The 17,821-nt window shown below is 38.6% G+C and overlaps 1 protein-coding gene across 5 annotated transcripts in view; it reads right to left on the bottom strand.

The window, feature by feature from the left end:
• evi5b (ecotropic viral integration site 5b) overlaps positions 1-17,821 on the bottom strand; it is a 61,361-nt gene extending 43,540 nt beyond the window's left edge. For all 5 annotated transcript variants that reach the window (XR_001776566.1, XR_001776567.1, XM_008407768.2 and 2 more), the window contains exons 1-2: positions 17,562-17,821; positions 6,852-7,084 (exon numbers count right to left, since the gene is read on the bottom strand). Coding sequence is in view for 3 of the 5 variants with exons in the window: in XM_008407768.2 (XP_008405990.1) it covers positions 6,852-7,003 (152 nt within the window). In the remaining 2 variants the exon portion in view is untranslated. The remainder of the gene's footprint in view (positions 1-6,851; positions 7,085-17,561) is intronic.

Below are 17,821 nucleotides of genomic sequence, written 5' to 3'. Positions count from 1 at the left end.
GATGGATGGATGGATGGATGGATGGATGGATGGATGGATGGATGGATGGATGGATGGATGGATGGATGGATGGATGGATGGATGGATGGATGGATTTCCCTAGCACCCTACCACCAGACTTAGCAAGTTTTCTGGGGGAAACCTTGCTTAGTGAACAGAAAGTTACTTCAGCAAGAGGTTTTATTGTGATAAAAATAAAGCTACCTTGCAATTCTCCACCCTACCAAGTAAAACCAGACACTCCAGGGAAGCAGCTATAAACCTGGGTCTAAAATTAGACCCAGATAACTTGCACAGCAAAAGGAAGACAACGCAAACTGGATCTTGTGTTCACATTAACGATGGAAACATTTTTAGGTCAGAACTGTTTATTTACAAGCCACTATGTGTTCAGCAGGGCAGCTCTGCAGGTTTAAAATAACTCACTGTGTCAAAGTTTGATGAGCTGTAAACTCATCAGCCAATGGGAAAACAGTCCAACAGCCAGGCAACGTGTAATCAGAAGTAGAGGTTGACCACATGCTCGATTCATACAAACTACTCTTCTTACTTAATGTAAACAACAATCAGATTTGAGATTCAATACTTTTAAGTAAAGAAGGAAAGAGGTTGCAAGTTTTTTTGGAGACTACTAGTTTGATCTGGGTCTTCAGGAAATGACTGATGCACCGCCTCATGTTTACTGCAGCAGTTACTGATCTAGGAGCAGCATGCGGAGAACAGGAGACCCAACTTCAAACCATGACACAGAAACAAACACTCTGACACCTGATCTTGGAAAAAAGAAAAAAAAAGTCTGAGGTCTTTCCAGTGCAGCCTGTGAGGACAGTGAGTGCTGTCCCAGAATGGCTGGGTAGGCCTGTCGCAATAATAAATCAATTAATCACACAATAAATGAAACCTATCGACCTCATTTTAATTATCGGCTTTATCGTATCTTCCTGCCTTTTTTTCTTTCTATTGATGACACTGAATGAAAAAAGGCTCACCTCCGGTGCTCTTCACTGACCCTCCCTTCCTCATTTCCTTAGTGTAATGTCCAGCGCACACTACATAAGTTGTCGGCCGACTGTCGGCCCACTTTCAAAACCTGAGACCACACATTAGCCGACATGAATCAAATCCTAGGTATAACGGTTCGATCGGGTTCGTCGTGCCGTGTGGTGATGTCCAGACACATGGGCACAAAATAATGGCCACAAGTCCAGTTAACTAATTTTAAAATCGGGCATTAATCAATGCTTTAGTAGAATCTACATGTGATGCATGTGGCTAGAGTCAGCGTAAAGTCCTGACTGAATGAAAATCATAACCCATTTATGTCATGTTAACGAAGAACAGCTGAAAACCTACCAGGTTTCTCAACTGCGGTAGCAAGTTGGCTCCAACTCCTCTTCTTGTCATTTCTATATTCTTTGCACGAAATGTTGAATAAGCATTAATGTTGTTTCCACAAATCATCTCCGATGTCCGCTGGACTTTGTGTTGCGCCGTTTTAGCTGTTTGGGATTCCCCTCCTAATTTCCCTTCAGAAAGTGCAGAGGAGAATCCGCGCCTTCTGATTAGCTACCTGTCACATTTAGCTTTAAGCTCCCAGTCGGGGAAAACCCCTGATTAAGATCGAAGTGGCTACGACGATCTACCGTAACACACCACACACTGCAGGATGATCGGTTACGAAACCACAAGCGGCAATCTTATATCAGCCAACGATCTAAGATTGTGTAAAGGGAAAAAAGGGGCAAAAAATTGTGTAGTATGAACTACTGCATTAGGTAGTCGGATGTGCCCATCTTCTCTATTTAAATCTAGTGATTATTGAAGGGCAATATAGTATACAGACTTCATAATCTGCTCTCTTTTGGTTGAATTCAATATTTATTTCCACTTTGGCTTTATGTTGTTTACTTTTTATTCAAGTATGTTTTTTGTTAATACATTACATACATTTGTTAATATTGAGAATCCATTTTTTTGGTTTTGGTTGTTTTGTTTGTTTAGTTTATCAGTTCCAGTGTTATATGTTCTTTTGAAAATAAAGTGTTATCTATCTATGGCAGGAAATCACATGCATTATTACGTCATTTCCATTAAATCGGTGTCAAAAGGTCTTGAAACAATATTATCATTTATCGCAATAATTTTTTAGACAATTAATCGTCAAGCAAAATGTGTTATCGTGACAGGCCTACTGGCTGGGGGTTCCAGACAAATTTAGGTCATGGAGAGAGAACTGAATAGAAAATACTACATTACGGACAGAGTGAGACAGAATGCCCAAGTCAGAGACTGGAGGAGTTTACACTTTGTAGAAAATTCATGAACTGCGTTTTATAGTTGAACCTGAACCTGCTATGAGCTCTGCTAATAATTCACCACAAGTCAAACAGTCAGAAGACAAAATAAGTAATGTGAACTACTGATGATCAAGCAAGAGATGCAGCAAATAAACACAAATTTTCAATTAAACTTCTACCCTCATGATAAAAAAGATACTTTAACCTTTAATTTAATCTCCACTCCCATTTTCTGCATTTAAATCAGTAAAACATTAAGTAAGATCACCTTACCAAAATGAACTCATAATTTTCTCCTCATTGCTTTGGGTTTTCTTCAAAGCTGACACATCTGGACTTAGACCATGCAGTAGTGAGTGCTGGATTCTGTTGTTCTTGTTGCAGGATGGGACGAAGCTCATACCCTTTATCTGTTCTGCCAGGTCCAAAGGCCTCACCATGCACACAACCCTGCGGTAAGCAGCTGCAGTATCTCTGATTTGAACACCAATACCAAAGTCCTCACTGTAGTTGCTGCAGCTGGTCTCAAAGTTCCTTGATGACGAAATGATTTTACTGTTAGCATGTGGCTAAAGCTTAGCTCAGTTAGTTGGATCCAGGAACAAACAAGCTAAAATTAAGTAATTAATTAGATTTTAACGCATTAAAATGTTTTACCACAATTAATAGCCTTTTTTTTTTTTTTTTAACATATGAACATTCCAGCAGGAACTTTTGCATTCATGCGTTGCTGGTACTCCTGTAAATGTGACACACAAGCGATATTTGCAAACAACGGTGGACAATGAAGCTGCTTTTTTTGGGACTTAATATTTGCCACAAAAATTGATCTGACTGGACACTGGACAAGTCTATTGTTGTGTTCTAGTTGTGCTAAAAGGAGTTAACATATCAGAGAAGCTATTGAAGATTAAAATAGCATCTCAATGCAAAGCATGTAGCAGCAGCAGCATGCTAATGTCCACAGTGCACATTTCTACAGATGTTCCATAAATGATCAGGAGTTCCTGAAACTCTGGAAAGATGAATGTTTAGTATTGCACTTTGCATCAATGTGGTGGTTGAAAAACCTAAGCATCAAATTAAAAACAACAAATACCTTTGTTGTTGAGCTCATATGTCTGTTCATTCAATAATTTAGCAGAATTTTGTTTTTAGCTAAAAATATTGCTCATTTTGTCAATGCTATATGATTAATAAATTACAGACCCTGCATTTAACTGTGTCCCATTACTAACTAAAATGCAAATTTTTCACTTAACGGGATGCTACTCTGAAAGAATCATACAGAATCATCTGTTCACCCAAAAGAAGAAATGTATCCAAGAAAAAGTTATTTAGCTGGACAAGCATTATGATGGATTTAACAGTGAGCAAGTGAACAAACCCTCAACAATAAGAGTGAGTGACACACTTGTGCAGTAATAGCTGCTTCTACTCTCACACACACACTGCTCATCCATGGATGAAAGGCTCAACAGAGAAAGAATTCCCAGAGCTGGCAACAGAAGGCCGTTGCGTCATCCTCTAACAGTCTATTAATTCAATGTGAACAATGACCGAATCAGCAGGCCACAACAATGTTCTCAATTTACAACATACACCCTTGGTGATTCTATGCATACACCACTTGGCATGCTGTGATGTGGCCTTTGGGAGCCTGCAGCAAGTTATTGGTCTTCCTACAAAAACCAATCAGTTCAGCAACAAGACAGGACATTGTTGTCGAAGCGATAATCGGCAGTGACATTTGATTTGATCTCATCTACAATCTCTCACTGCAGAGTAAATCAGTGTAAAGCCAGTTGAACATCATTTGTCAGATGAGATACAAACGGAGGAGAACTATTTAGTTGATGAGCTCGGAACGTTTTCCTTACTGAAGGCCAGATTCAAATCAAAAGCGCTGTGATGCCACAGAGCAAAAAAGGCTAACTTGATAAAAAAAGAAAAGAAAATGTAGTGCAAACTTCCTCGAGTTAGTCTCCAGGCAGCAAGTCACAACCTGCTAGATGTCATTCAGGTGTGTGTGCAGATAAGAGGGGGATGGTAAGGACTTCTACAGTGATTGTGTCAGGTATTCTGAGCACAAAGCCAACAACACAACAAGATTTAGCCAATATTGGGATATTCTTTTTAAAATGTCAAGAAATTTTATATTTTCATGTTGTATAAATAAATAAACCTTGCCAAATTAACAGGTCACCTGAAATGATACTGATAAATTCTGATAGGAAGCCATCATTTTATCTATGTACATTAGTAAGGTTGTACTTAAAAAAAAAATCTACTCATGCAGAAAAATGTGTACCCATAGCTAATGTTCTCCTTCCACCACAATGTTCAGTCAGTTGTTTAATTTTATAATGACATACATACACACCTACACTAGGCCTGTCACGATAAACAGTAAATCAATTAATCGGACGATAAATTGAACCTATCGACCTCATTTTAATTATCGTCTTTATCGTCTCTTCCGGCCTTTTTYCTTTCTGTTGATGACACTGAATGAAAAAAGGCTCAGCTCCGGTGCTCTCCACTGACCCTCCCTTCCTCATTTCCTTAGTCTAATGTCCAGCGCACACTCCACGAGTTGTCGGGCCCATTTTCAAAACCTGAGACCACACCTTAGCCGACAGAAATCCTAGGTATAACGGTTCGATCGGGTTCGTCGTGCCGTGTGGTGTCCAGCCACAAAGGCGCAAAATAATGGCTACAAGTCCAGTTAACTAATTTTAAAATCAGGCATTAATTAATGCCTGTGATGCATGTGGCTAGAGTCAGCGTAAAGTCCTGACTGAATAAAAATCATTGTAACCTATTTATGTCATGTTAACGAAGAACAGCTGAAAACCTACCAGGTTTAAACCCGGTAGGTTGGGTTTATCAACTGCGGTACCAATTTGGCTCCAACTCCTCCCCTTGTCATTTCTATATTCTTTGCACGAAATGTTAAATATTAATATTGTTTCCACATATCATCTCCAATGTCCGCTGGATTATGGGTTGAGCCTTGTCAACTGTTTGGGATTACCCTCCGTAATTTCCCCTCAGAAAGGGGAGAATCCGCGTGTTCTGATTGGCTACCTGTCACATTCAGCGTTAAGCTCCCAGTCGGGAAAAACAGCTGATTTAGATCGGAGCGGCGACGACCATCTACCGTAACACATCACACACTGCAGGATGATCGGTTAGGTCGGCCAACGATCTAAGATTGTCATAAGGGGAAAATAGGGGCAAAAAATCGTGTAGTATGAACTATTGCATCAGGTGGTCGGATGGGCCCATCTTCTCTATTTAAATCTAGTTATTACTGAAGGGCAATATAGTATACAGACTTAATAATCTGCACTCTTTTGGTTGAATGCAGTATTTATTTCCACTTTGGCTTTATGTTGTCTAGTTTTTATTCAAGTACGTTTTTTGTTAATGGAGACTGAGAATCCAAGTCAAAAAATTTCCAAAAAAAAAAATTGTTTTCCAACAAAGTGTATTAATTATATGCAACTAACTTAGATTCTTGTAAACTGAATAATAAACACTGATAAGGGTGCAAACATGTAAATTGAATATTACGTCTCCATCTCTTTTCAGTCCTGGTGGAATCTCTCCTCCTGTTCATCACTCATTGATCAGATTCTCAGGAAACTGATCCATATGTGGAAACAAGTCCTGCATTTTGATGCTCATGTGGCTCCATAGTTCAGAAAATTGTCCTGATTGAGCAAAACCAATGTAATTTTTGGATTCAGCACATCAACATGACCCTAAAACAGTTGTAAAACTCCAGACATTTTTTTGGCTGTTGACCAGTGTAATCAGTGAATGATCAATAATCCTGGGGAGTTGAGATTGTTTCGTATTCTAACATAAAGGTTAAATCCCTTCAAAAGACTGATGAGAATACTTCATTAGTAACAGTATTCTTAGTTTTCTTGTGATCAATAATGTAATTAAGAACTTAATAATTAAGGACATAATGCTTGATTATTATTATTATTATTATTATATTAACTTTTTTCTTTTATATCAACAAAAACCCACTACACACTACGAATACCTGAAGGACTACACTGGACTTTGTTTTGTGTCTTGTGTATATTCACTTAAAAATAAAAAAAAGTATGATGAGACAATCATACTCACTCTCTTGGCGGTTTTAAGCATTATATTTGAATTCGTACTATAAAAACTGTAATGTGAGCATGTGTGGCTGGGTTTCTCTGATGAGCCCCAAACTTCACCTGCAGTTTAATTCTGATTCATTCATGACTGAAGAAAAGGAACACAAACACTGACTAGAAACCTTTGCACAGAAAAGGCTTTCTTTGCCAATTATTGACATAAAAGAAGTTGTAAACGATGTCTCCCCTGGTGGGCTACCGTAACAAAACAATAATCATGTACTTCAAAAATAGAAAAAGGGAAAAAGACCCAACTTTTGTTAAGAATGAGAAGAGAAATTCAGTTTGGAAAAAAATAAAATAAAAATCCCATCTTGCATCATCATGCAAAGGTAACTGAAGAAGCTGCGTCAGCCAGACCACTGACCTGTTCTGCTCCTCCAGCTTGGCCAGCAACTCCACATCGTCAGGGCTAAGCTGCGCTGGGGAGGACGGCGAGAGGGCGGGCGAGGACAGAGACGTGGAGGAGGAAGTGGTGGGGGTCTGTAGAGATGTGGGCGTGGCCACTTGGCTAGCCATCTGACTGACGGTGTGGGAGACCGAGTTCTTCACCCATGAGAGAGTAGAACTCAGCTTTCCAGCAACCTTGTCTGTCGCCACCTGCAGGGAAAGACCACACAAGTTTTTTTATTATGTAATCATTCTCCGACTTCTCCGGGCTCAGTCTCACAATAAGTCACCGTCTAAACTTAGATCCATGCCAACCAGACGTCGTCCAGTCAGAGTGGGACGGATCGATGCGGCTGCTGAGCTTTCGCTCTGCTTTAGCCAATGTTCTGATTTCCTGATCAATACCTCAAACTGCTTGCTTGCGCTGCTGCAAACGTTTGATGAGTCAGGACTGAATCGTGACAATCAGCAGTGGATGTTGGGTCGGTTTCATTTTAAGGCTACTTTAACAACACATTCTAGCCACTTTTCCTTTTTTCCAACAGATTAACGAGAAGTCCTGCTTTTGCTAAAGAGAATTTTTTACAGAGCAGAGCAATATTAACATTATTATTCCCTCTGATGGAGAAAAATGGCAACAAAGGTGTGAATCCTGACACGTAATCTGACCGACACTCAGACCTGGGCAGACATACATACATGAGAATTATAAAAGAAACTGTTTAAATCAGTTTTCTTTTCAGAACCACCACTGAAAAAAATAACACATAAACCCTAACCAAAAGCATATAAAGATGTTACATCAGGAAAGTTTCCTACCTGCTTTTTCCCTCCCAGAAATCCAACCCCTTCAGCAGCTTTCCATGACAAAGCTGTCTTTCAAATCTCCATATCCATCAAAAGAAGGATTTCCGATGCTTTTTGAACCGCGCTCTCACTCGATCAGTCTTTTAAACATTCAGCCGACTTAACAGAGTCTTGCAGTCATATGCTGATCATACTTGCAGGAAGGGTCAAAGTGCTACAGTCAAGATAGTCATTCCACACAGCTGTACTTCGCAACAAAAAAAAGGCTGGCTGTCATAATGCAGGAAGCAATTTAGAATAGAAACTACTGAGTAAAAAGCAGCAGCAATAGTGATCTATTACAGTTTTTAATGCAGTAATATCCATTCACTCTTTATTTCTGATACTCAGTTACACATTTCTTTTAATCCGAGTATGCTATTTTGGTAACACTTTATTAGAAGGGATGTGCATAAGACTGACATGACACTGTCAAAAACATGACATAACATCTGTCATGAACATAAAGAAGTCTTTATGAATGTTTATGCCAGTTATCATGAAGTGTCATTCGGTAAATGAGACTTTTAATGCAAAGTTGCTCTAAAAGTTGCATTGAAAGTCCATTAAAAATGCCAACTTTGCATTAAATTATCAGAATTTACAAAATCATGCAAAGTTGGCACTTTTATTGTACTTTTAGAGCAGCTTTGCATTAAAATTGTCATTATTTACCAAATGACACTTCATGACAACTGATAAACATTCATAAAGACTTCTTAATGTTCATGACAGATGTTGTGTCATGTTTATGACAGTGTCATGTCAGTCTTATGCACACCCCTTCAAATAAAGTGTTCCAGCTATTTTTAATAACTGTACATTAAAAAAAATTTCTGCAAATTTCCCCTATATTCTTCAGTTTCTATTTTTATCACTGTGTGAATCTGCATAGGTCACTTTGCTGCCTCAACTTCCCCACTAAGGGCCAATATAAGATGTCTCTATTCTATTCTATTCTATTCTATTCTATTCTATTCTATTCTAAATTTTGAATTAATGTAATAGAGAAACACAAATGAGTCAATAATAATCAAAGAAGAATCATAAATGTCTTTCAATATTTTTGATGAATATAATGTAAAATTGGTTCAAGCATCTGAATCTTTGTGTGTAATTTAGTCCCAGTAAAGCAGAGTGTTAGGCCAAAGAAGAATATCCCGAGGTTTAAAATATCTAAAAGAGCACAATTAAGTGCATCACCTGAAAATGGAAAGGGTGTGGCACAACTACAAACTGCCATGCATCCAAACTAACAGGACAAGCAGGGGCGGTATTAATCAGAGGATCATGAAGAAGCTGCAGAAAACCACAACTCCAGAAATCCACCCTTTATGCAATGAAAGAAAGGCAGAGGAGGTCGTCTGCAAAACTACACATTTCTACACACGTACAAACTTATGAAAACAAATAACTCCCCCGACAGAGTTTATTAAAAAAAAAAAATAGTGTCACACACGCAATCATTTTCAGAAAACTTTTTATCCAAATGAACTCGCACAAATATGTCATTTGTGTTGTTTTAAAAATGCCGAATGCACAAGGAGCAGCATGGCGCAAAGCTAAAACCTTTGTTAGCCAATCAGCTGATGCCGTTTTACTTACTGCAGACAGTAATGTAATGGAACCCTAAATCTCTGTTTACCCATAAGCACAAACAAACACAGATATGGATCTTTGTGTGGATGAAAGACTGGAACACATTAAAATGTATTGGTTTTCCAGATATCCGAAGGGAAACAGGCCCCAACAACATTTACATTTTGTCAGAAGTTGTAAAAATCTGTAAAAGTTTAAGCGACATGAATTCTTTGACAGACTTTTTAATGAACTCAAAGGCACAAGGACTGAAAATTTTTTTTATCTGACGTATAAGTAAGTTCAATCCTTCCCATCAATAAATAAAGTACTTATTGATGGCCATTTATATATATGCTATTTATACTTAAATAAATGGCATATAGATGAACTGAGGAAGACATCTTTTGTCCAACGTCAAATCATAAACTCTTCTAAAATGATAGGATTATGCTAACACTATAATTATGTAGTGGTGTAAGTATTTGTGTGTAATTATACATTTGTTCTCATTGTACATTATATTTATATTATATTTTCATATTGTTGTGTTATTTTTTTAAAATCTGTAAGTATTGATTTAAGTCTGTTAATAAAAGTTGAAGGTGTAAGATGTTTTAGCAGTGTCTAATGTCACATCTGCTTCCACTTACAGCAGAAACTGGGTAGAACAGACAAGAAGCAAAATCATTCTGGTTTTAAGTAATTTCAATTTGGTTTTGTCTGAGTGGAGTTGTTGTTTTTTTTCCACTAGGTGTATTGAAGCATTCAGCAGATTGCCTCTTTTCTTCTTTAGCTGACAACTGGCTACGTGGTTTAGCCCAAATGTTTATTTGCATACAGAGGAGATAACTGAGATCTAATCACTAGTGTTCAACTCATGATGCAGGGGGAGACTGGTAGGTATTCAGAGCCAAATTCATTTAAAAATGGTTAAATAGTTACAGCTTAAAAGGACATAAAAAGTAGAACAGTGAGCAACTCTGTTTATAAAGAATAATAGCTATAAAAAATAATAGCTGATTGAAAATAGACAAATTTGCATTTGTCTAGTTTCTCCCCACCCAAAGCTTTGTGGTGCTCTGAGTCAGACTAGGATTGTCTGTGGACTTTTTCCCTTTGAAAGCAAAATAAAAGAAAGTCGGGCCACGTGGCTTCTAATGGCGCTGATGACCAACAAGGTTAGTGAGTCAGATTTCACCTTAAAGAACAGCTCTACATGTGCTCTTTCAGATCTGATATCTAGAAAGTTGAAGGCAGCTTCCTATTTATCTAAGGGCGTTTTCACATCTGATAGTCTGGGCTCAGTTCAGGACCAAACTGTGCTACATTTTCAGCTGGTGCCATTCTCTTTCACACTGCAATGTGTCAAACCAACCAAATCCTTTCAAAAACCTGTTCGTCTGTGGCAGAACCAAGAACCACCGAAGCAAATAACTCAAAAACTCCTTTAGAAGACACTGAGATCAACTTCCTTCTTCACAAGATGTAAACCAAAACTGAATGGCGTTAAGAGTTTAGCGGTTGTAGGATTTCTCTTTTGTCTCCAGTTTGCCTATTAACACTCAACTTAGGCGTTTGTTTTGGTTAGATTTATTCAGATTTACCCTGAACCATAAACCACCTCCTGCTTTTGGAGCGGTCTCCAGTCCGCCTGGTGTTCACATGCATTCAAACCAGAGTTCACTTTAATCCAACCAAGACCCAGGTTAGTAGACGGACCAGAGTGTGATTAAATATTCACACCTCCCCAAAAGAACTGTACTTTCTAGGCAAACCAACTAGAGTCAGATTAAAATGGACTAAACAGGGTTGGTGTGAATGCATCTTAGGTGTAGATGGATTTGAAAAAATGTTAAAGTACGTGGCAGCAACTTTAAATTTAGACTCTGTTTTACTATGTCAGATGTCAGGATCAAGGTTGGCCTTAAAGATATTGTGTCCAGTGAACCGAGCCGATGAAAGCAGGAGTTCCCCGTAAATCCTGGATACGGGGTTTATTGCTGCTTTTGTTTGCCAAAGAACTGAAAGAGGCCCAAAAATGCTGGGAGCATAGCTAATGAAGCTACAGAGGGTCCGAGCAGTGGAACATCAGGGCAATTGAGGAAGTGAAAAAGACCAGAGGAAGAAGTGAGAAGTGTTTCCCTTATCATAACTGGATAGATAAGTCACACTAGCTGGAAAACAAACCAGTTAAATGGCTAGAAATTATATCTACATAAATCAAAAAACTTCTAAGTTACACTCGCTCCTATCTTCATTTTGTATTTCTCTTCCTGAATAACCTTCTCAGGCTCTGCAATGGACACCATGGTGTGAGAGCACTGAAACCCAGGCTTGGCTCACAATAACACACTCGAAGTGAGGTGGAAAGGCCTTTCTCTTCACACGCACAGGGCAGCTCATACTTTCCAAATGTACAATCAACATTTCAATGACTGGGGTGAAGGCTACTCCTCAACAAGCACTGCTAGCCTACTAGTGGGGTAGGAAATGAAATGTCTAGACTCTGGCTTATGATTTTAGAAATTCATACTGCATGCATAGCCATCTTAGTATGTTAAGGTAAAAAAAAGGAGTCAAAGTTTAAACTTTAAGAGTTATATCACTTCTACTAATTTATTTCCTCAATCACAGGAGCTGGAAATGGGACCAAAATAAAATTTTGAGTGACTAGAATAATGACAGAAATCCAACTTTTTTATAAATAAATAATGGTGTCAATTATGTTGTTGAAAATGTGTAAAAGTTGATTGGTTACATCTAATAAAACCAGGCGACAAGCCTGGTTTTATTAGTTCTACTTGGTAAATTAGTTCTACTGTGCAGTAGTTTATCTGCTTTAAGTTATAGTTAAAATGAATCCCTGCCTTAATAAAAACACATACTGTTTTGCACAAAATCCCTTTCAAAGTATTTACACCTCTAGAACCTTAGAACTTTTAGCCACATTACAACAAATTAGCTTCAGGGTATTTTTTTTTTTAAAGTGTGGTCAGAATGTGGAAACAGAACATGGCGGAGGCAGTGTCATGCTATGGGAGTGTTGTTCTTCAGCAGGAAAAAGAGAAGTTGGTTTGTGTTAAAACGAAGATGGATTGAGCCAGATACAGGCTAATCTGGATGAAACCACATTTAACCAAATGCTTTCAGTCAAACAAAGCTTGAGGTACTTTTGAGGTATTTTGCTTCATCTCATAATTATCCACTATTCCACATTACAGCAATTAAATTGAAGTCTGTGGCTGCTACTTGACAAAATATGGAAAGGCTAAAGGATTATATGCACTTTTGTTGCAACAACACTGTTCATGTGATACTTTTTTTCAAGGAGGAAAAGTAAGACCATAGTACTTTAAATATGTTATCCAAACAAAGGAAAGTTCTGCTAACAAATGAGACTTAATGCCATTAAATAACACCTAAAAATTATGCCTAATAAAGTATACACAATAGCTAATTTATTTCTAGAGATAAAGCTGTTGCAATAAGCACTAAAATCAATTCATTGCATTAATGCAAATTAAAACAAACTCAATAATTTCCATTTCCATAATTAGTTGTTTTTCTGGTGCGTTGGTCTAAACTCCCCTTTTTTGAATGTTGTTTAAAGAGACTTTAGTATTCATTTGATTTGTTTATTTATTTTGCATATTTAAAATGTCTTCCATCTCCAGTGTTAAATGTTTAGGTTAGAAATGAAAGGTTTATTAATATTTCAGATTATAATAAAGCCATTACCGGGGTTTCCCCCAAAAAACTTGCTAAGCCTGGTGGTCGGGGCATCGAGGCGGTCCACCGGCGGTCCACCGTGTTTTTGTATTAAAAGATGTTAAGTTGACAGGAAATGTAAAAGTATTACTTTGTAATTATATGTTACGGGAAAAGATCACCAGTGAAATGCTATTTAAACCCACAACTAGTCTAAAAACAACAAATTTGCACTTCTGTTTAATCCAAATTAAGTCAGCAGCTCCATCAGGTCCCCAGAGTTTCAGGGACCCCATAAACGCTAATATTTTAAAACAGACCACAGATACATAAATGTAACACTTGTTTATTGAGATGATCAATGCTGTTAAATTTGATCCAATTGTTAAGGCATACATAAATTAAATTATTTTAAATTGTTTAACATTTAAATACAAGATTTTAAGGAGCTGAACTTCAAAGAACAATATTCATAGTGTGATTGTTTTGTTACCATAGCAACAATCTGATGCTGTGAGTTTAATCTTTGAATTTACACAAATTAGTAAACTGCGATTATAACTTATTGCTTTTTAGGCTGGCCAATTAAACTACTCCCTTCTCCTATATTTCACTAAATCTAACACAGAAGCTGTTAAGAGGTGCTGATGTTTTTAGCAGCAAAAGGGGCCCCTAAGTCAAATTCTCAAGGCCTCAAACAGCCTTGGACCGGCCCTGCATGATGAGTTAAATCTGCTGAACTACGCAGAGACGCACAACAGACGGGAGGTTTAATTCAATGCTGCTAATGTGGCTTCAGTAGCTCCTCCATTTTGTGTCTGTTGAGTTTTTAATAAGCGTCACAGAGACTATTCTGGTTGGTCGAGTTTATCGGAAGAGTTTCTCAGATCTCTGTGTGGCCGCGCGCATTAACTCTAAGTAGACAACGCATTTGATATGGTTTGATGCAAAGTGTAACCGGAAAAATAATAAAAAATAAATAAATAAAATAATATAAAATCAGCGTGATGCGTTACAGACCGGAGGGCGCGAAAGCTCCTCTCCACAAATGCTCCGGCCACATACATAAACTTTACAGGGAAGACAGACACAGAGCCACACGCTGGGCAGCGTGTTGAGATGTAAATGCCCCATATAATTGTTCGTTCACAAAGATAAATCATTCTCACCACTCCACAAAGCGCACCTCTGAATTCGCTATGAGTTATTCCTGCGGTTCACATAAAGCTGCTCAACCAGAGCTAACGCGGCGGGTTTTAAACTCTTACCTAGAGTTCTCCAAAGGATCATAATTCCTCACAGTAAGTTGATGTAAACATCCATACAGGTCAGTCTGTGTCCAGTTTGAGTAAAAGGAGGCGCGTGCGATCCCGCTGAGGTAAAGCAGCGGCAGCGCGCAAGGCAAAGCGCAGAGGCGACAGCTGTCTGATTGGTCCGCGCGCTGTCGGGTTTAAATCCATAAACTATAAACCTATATATTATAGACCTGTCGTCTGCTAGTGAAATGCCCAGAGCAAAAGAGACGCTTGCAGCCCGGCTTTAAAAGAAAAAAAAAAAAAGCACTTTTTTTCCCCCCTAAAAACGTAGACAAGCAATGCTTAGCCTGGCGGCGGGGTTAGTAAAGCATGGCGGGCCACCAGGCTTATAATATACTGGGTAAAACCCTGCATTACCATTATATTACTTGAAATTTTTTTTCAAAACAACAATATTATCATTTATTGCAATAACTTCTAGGACAATTATTGTCCAGCAATAAAATGTCCCAGGCCTAAATTAAATAAGTAGGACTATTTAAATTAGGGCTACTTATGCACTGAAGCAAGTGAAAACCTTTGTAGATCAGAATAGGCTATGGTGTCAACAAGTGTAAACAAACAAAATGCTAACATCATGTGGATCAATATTCTAGTGTCGCAAAATAAAATCAGACTAGGCAGCAGCACTTGTGGTCTAATTGACAAGTGTAACCCCACCCAACAGCTCACATGTACTGTGTCTACCAGAACAACACTGGAAGAGGATTACAGATTACAGAGGATCTGTACAGTTACTAAGAATTTACACTGGTTTTGATAGCAAAAGTGTATGTTGGTGTTTTTTAAAAATGCTATTTCCATCCTGTCTGTTATGAAATAAACTCATGTGCAAGATGTGTTACTGCTACTTTCATCTCAACACATCATTAACCACTTGGTGCAGGAAAGCAAACCCTCCGCAGCTTCACGTCACAGAAGATTTAAAGCTGATCTTTAATTCACCCCCTCCCACTCCAGCCCAATGCCACAGCCAATCTAACTCTCACAGAAAAAGTACTGATGAAGTTCTGCAGCTAGCATAAGAACCATCTGGGCCTGAGCAGCCAAGAAACAGAGAAGGAACTCACTCAAGTGAGTTAAAGCATCTGGTTCAGGCCCTGCGACTGAATTCAAAGAACAGAAACTAGTTTCTCACCAGCTGCTGGGACTGAAACTTGACATTCGACATACAGATGGACTAGATCTCCACGCAAATGATGCTACTGGGGGAAATGTAAAACTTGAACTATGGTATAATAAAATACAAAATGGCAACCCTTGGACATTAGTTTACAGATGATACAGGTCCCAGGTTTCAGTGTGCTGCTAAATAATACTAGATCTTCAATTAGCTTTAGCTTATAGAGAGTAATGACTTCCAGTCACCAACAGGTGCTTCCACAGATGGTTCCAATATCTTCAGCACCAGGGAACCCCTCTCCTTCAGCTTTATTCACACAGCCTCATTTCACTGCAGCAAAATTTAAAAGTGCTTCACAAACACAAAACATGTCCCATCCAGGATTTGCTTATCCCTGATAGCATTTATGGAGGATTTCCAGATACAGAAATAAAATTAATACCATGTATAACAGGGCTTCACCCAGTGCATTATAAGCCTGGCACCAGGCTTTAGTTATGCCCCCACCAGGCTAAGCATCTTTTTTTTGTATTTACTATAGTTTTTTATATACTTGTAACAGTGATAATCGCAAAGACTGGCTAAAGAGTCTCTATGGTGAAACAGTTGGAAGAATGTGTTCAGTATGTGAACACATAGGGAGGCTGAGATCAGATGACTTTACCGTTCACCACGCCAGCAACTTCAGAGAATGAAGTGACAAGTCACAGATAAAAGACACTTTAATTAGGACACTTTAAAAGACACGGCATTTATGGACAACTAAAGTACAAAAAAATTATTCAGCATAACTAATTTTTATGCTTCCTTTTTTTTAAGACTATAGTTGGTTTTTAGGTATTGTTAATAATGTTGTCCAATAACATAATTATCTACTGATATTTTCAAATTTCCAGTCAACTTCCAACTAAATTAAAAAAAAAATATCAATCAATCAATAATTAAATCAATAACTGCCCTTACCACTGGGCTTAACTGGTTTTCTGGAGGAAGCCCTGCATCGGACATGCTTGAAAACGCACATTGCTTTGTGTAACTCATCACCGATAGTCGACACTCGGCATTATCAGTTCTACAGGACATCACAGATATTTTGCAAGCAAAAACAGCTTTTGAAACTCATCTTCCTCCTTTTCACAACGTGTTTATGCAGAGCCAGCTTGTTGAACTGCTAAACTAACACTAACATTTTTTTGTTGCATGACTTGTTGACAACGTGGCTTGTTGAATATTTCAATGCAGTTCAGGTTAATTATGTAAATAAATTTAAAAAAAAATACAGCTCTTAAACACAAACACGGCATTTTAAAGTTATCTTTCAGCTGCTCTCTGACCTTAATGAAGTTTCTCAGTAGGTCTCTGTATTCTTACTACTTTCCCCCGTTTTTATGCAGTGGTGCAATATTTAGAACTCTGCTGCGTTAAAGATGGTAATCTTAGGTGGGTTTATCACCCACAACATCCTTGTTTACTGGATTTCTTCCCCCCCCTGTCTACAGTCTGAGTTTGAGAGACAGCCAACATCGCAGCAGCACCACAGCTGAGCGGTTTAAATCCTCTGCTTGTTCCACATATCATGTTTCCCTCTCTGTAAAACATGCTCATCTCCAAACAGCAAACAGAGGAGCGGCGCGTTAGCCTCTGCTGCCCAGGTTCCTTTTATGGCTCGATGGTGCTGAGCGCTGAAATGGGTATCTAGCATCAAATTCAACAGTAGTCTCTCTTCCAGAAAGCGCCACAAGTTACACGGCATTACCGTGAAGAGAATCCGCTTAAGCTAAACGAAGACGTCGGGTTTTTTTTTTACCTTTTGCAGCTAAAATGGCGACTTATGCTTGATTTTATTTTATGCGTTTTATAATAAACATCTAGTCTTAAGAAGTCTCCGGCTGCAAACGCGTCAAACACTGTCGACATCACTGACAAGCCGCAGTTCGAAGTAATACTGCGACAAACCGAGTGTAAGAGTTAAGTAATAACCATTTGTATTACTTGAGCGCAATGTCATAGTATTGACTTTATACACAGTGGAATAACTTTGAGTCTGTTAGTGAGTAGAAGTCAACTCCAGTAAATAGACCGAGCCCGGAAAAAAAGCAAAGACATCCTTTACCTTGAAGCGTTTTCAGCCAGCAGCAGTAAATGTCTCCCGTTTCCCATGCACGAAGATAAAGCTCCACTAGTCAGAGAAAAAGTTCCGCTCGGAAACGCTTTACGTGCGTACATAGAAAATTAGGACAAGCCAGTGCGGCTAGGTTTCTTCTTGAAAAGCTAGCCAGCATTAAGTTAGCCCGTTCCCATTGACTCCTCGGTCCAGCCCATGCAGCCGTAATACGTGTACACAAATGTCTCCGACCCACAGACACGGCCTCG

Source organism: Poecilia reticulata, linkage group LG4, assembly GCF_000633615.1.
Source record: "Poecilia reticulata strain Guanapo linkage group LG4, Guppy_female_1.0+MT, whole genome shotgun sequence".
Taxonomy (NCBI): domain Eukaryota; kingdom Metazoa; phylum Chordata; class Actinopteri; order Cyprinodontiformes; family Poeciliidae; genus Poecilia; species Poecilia reticulata.
Note: the sequence above shows the minus strand (reverse complement) of the source record. Positions and strands in the feature narration are given on the sequence as shown.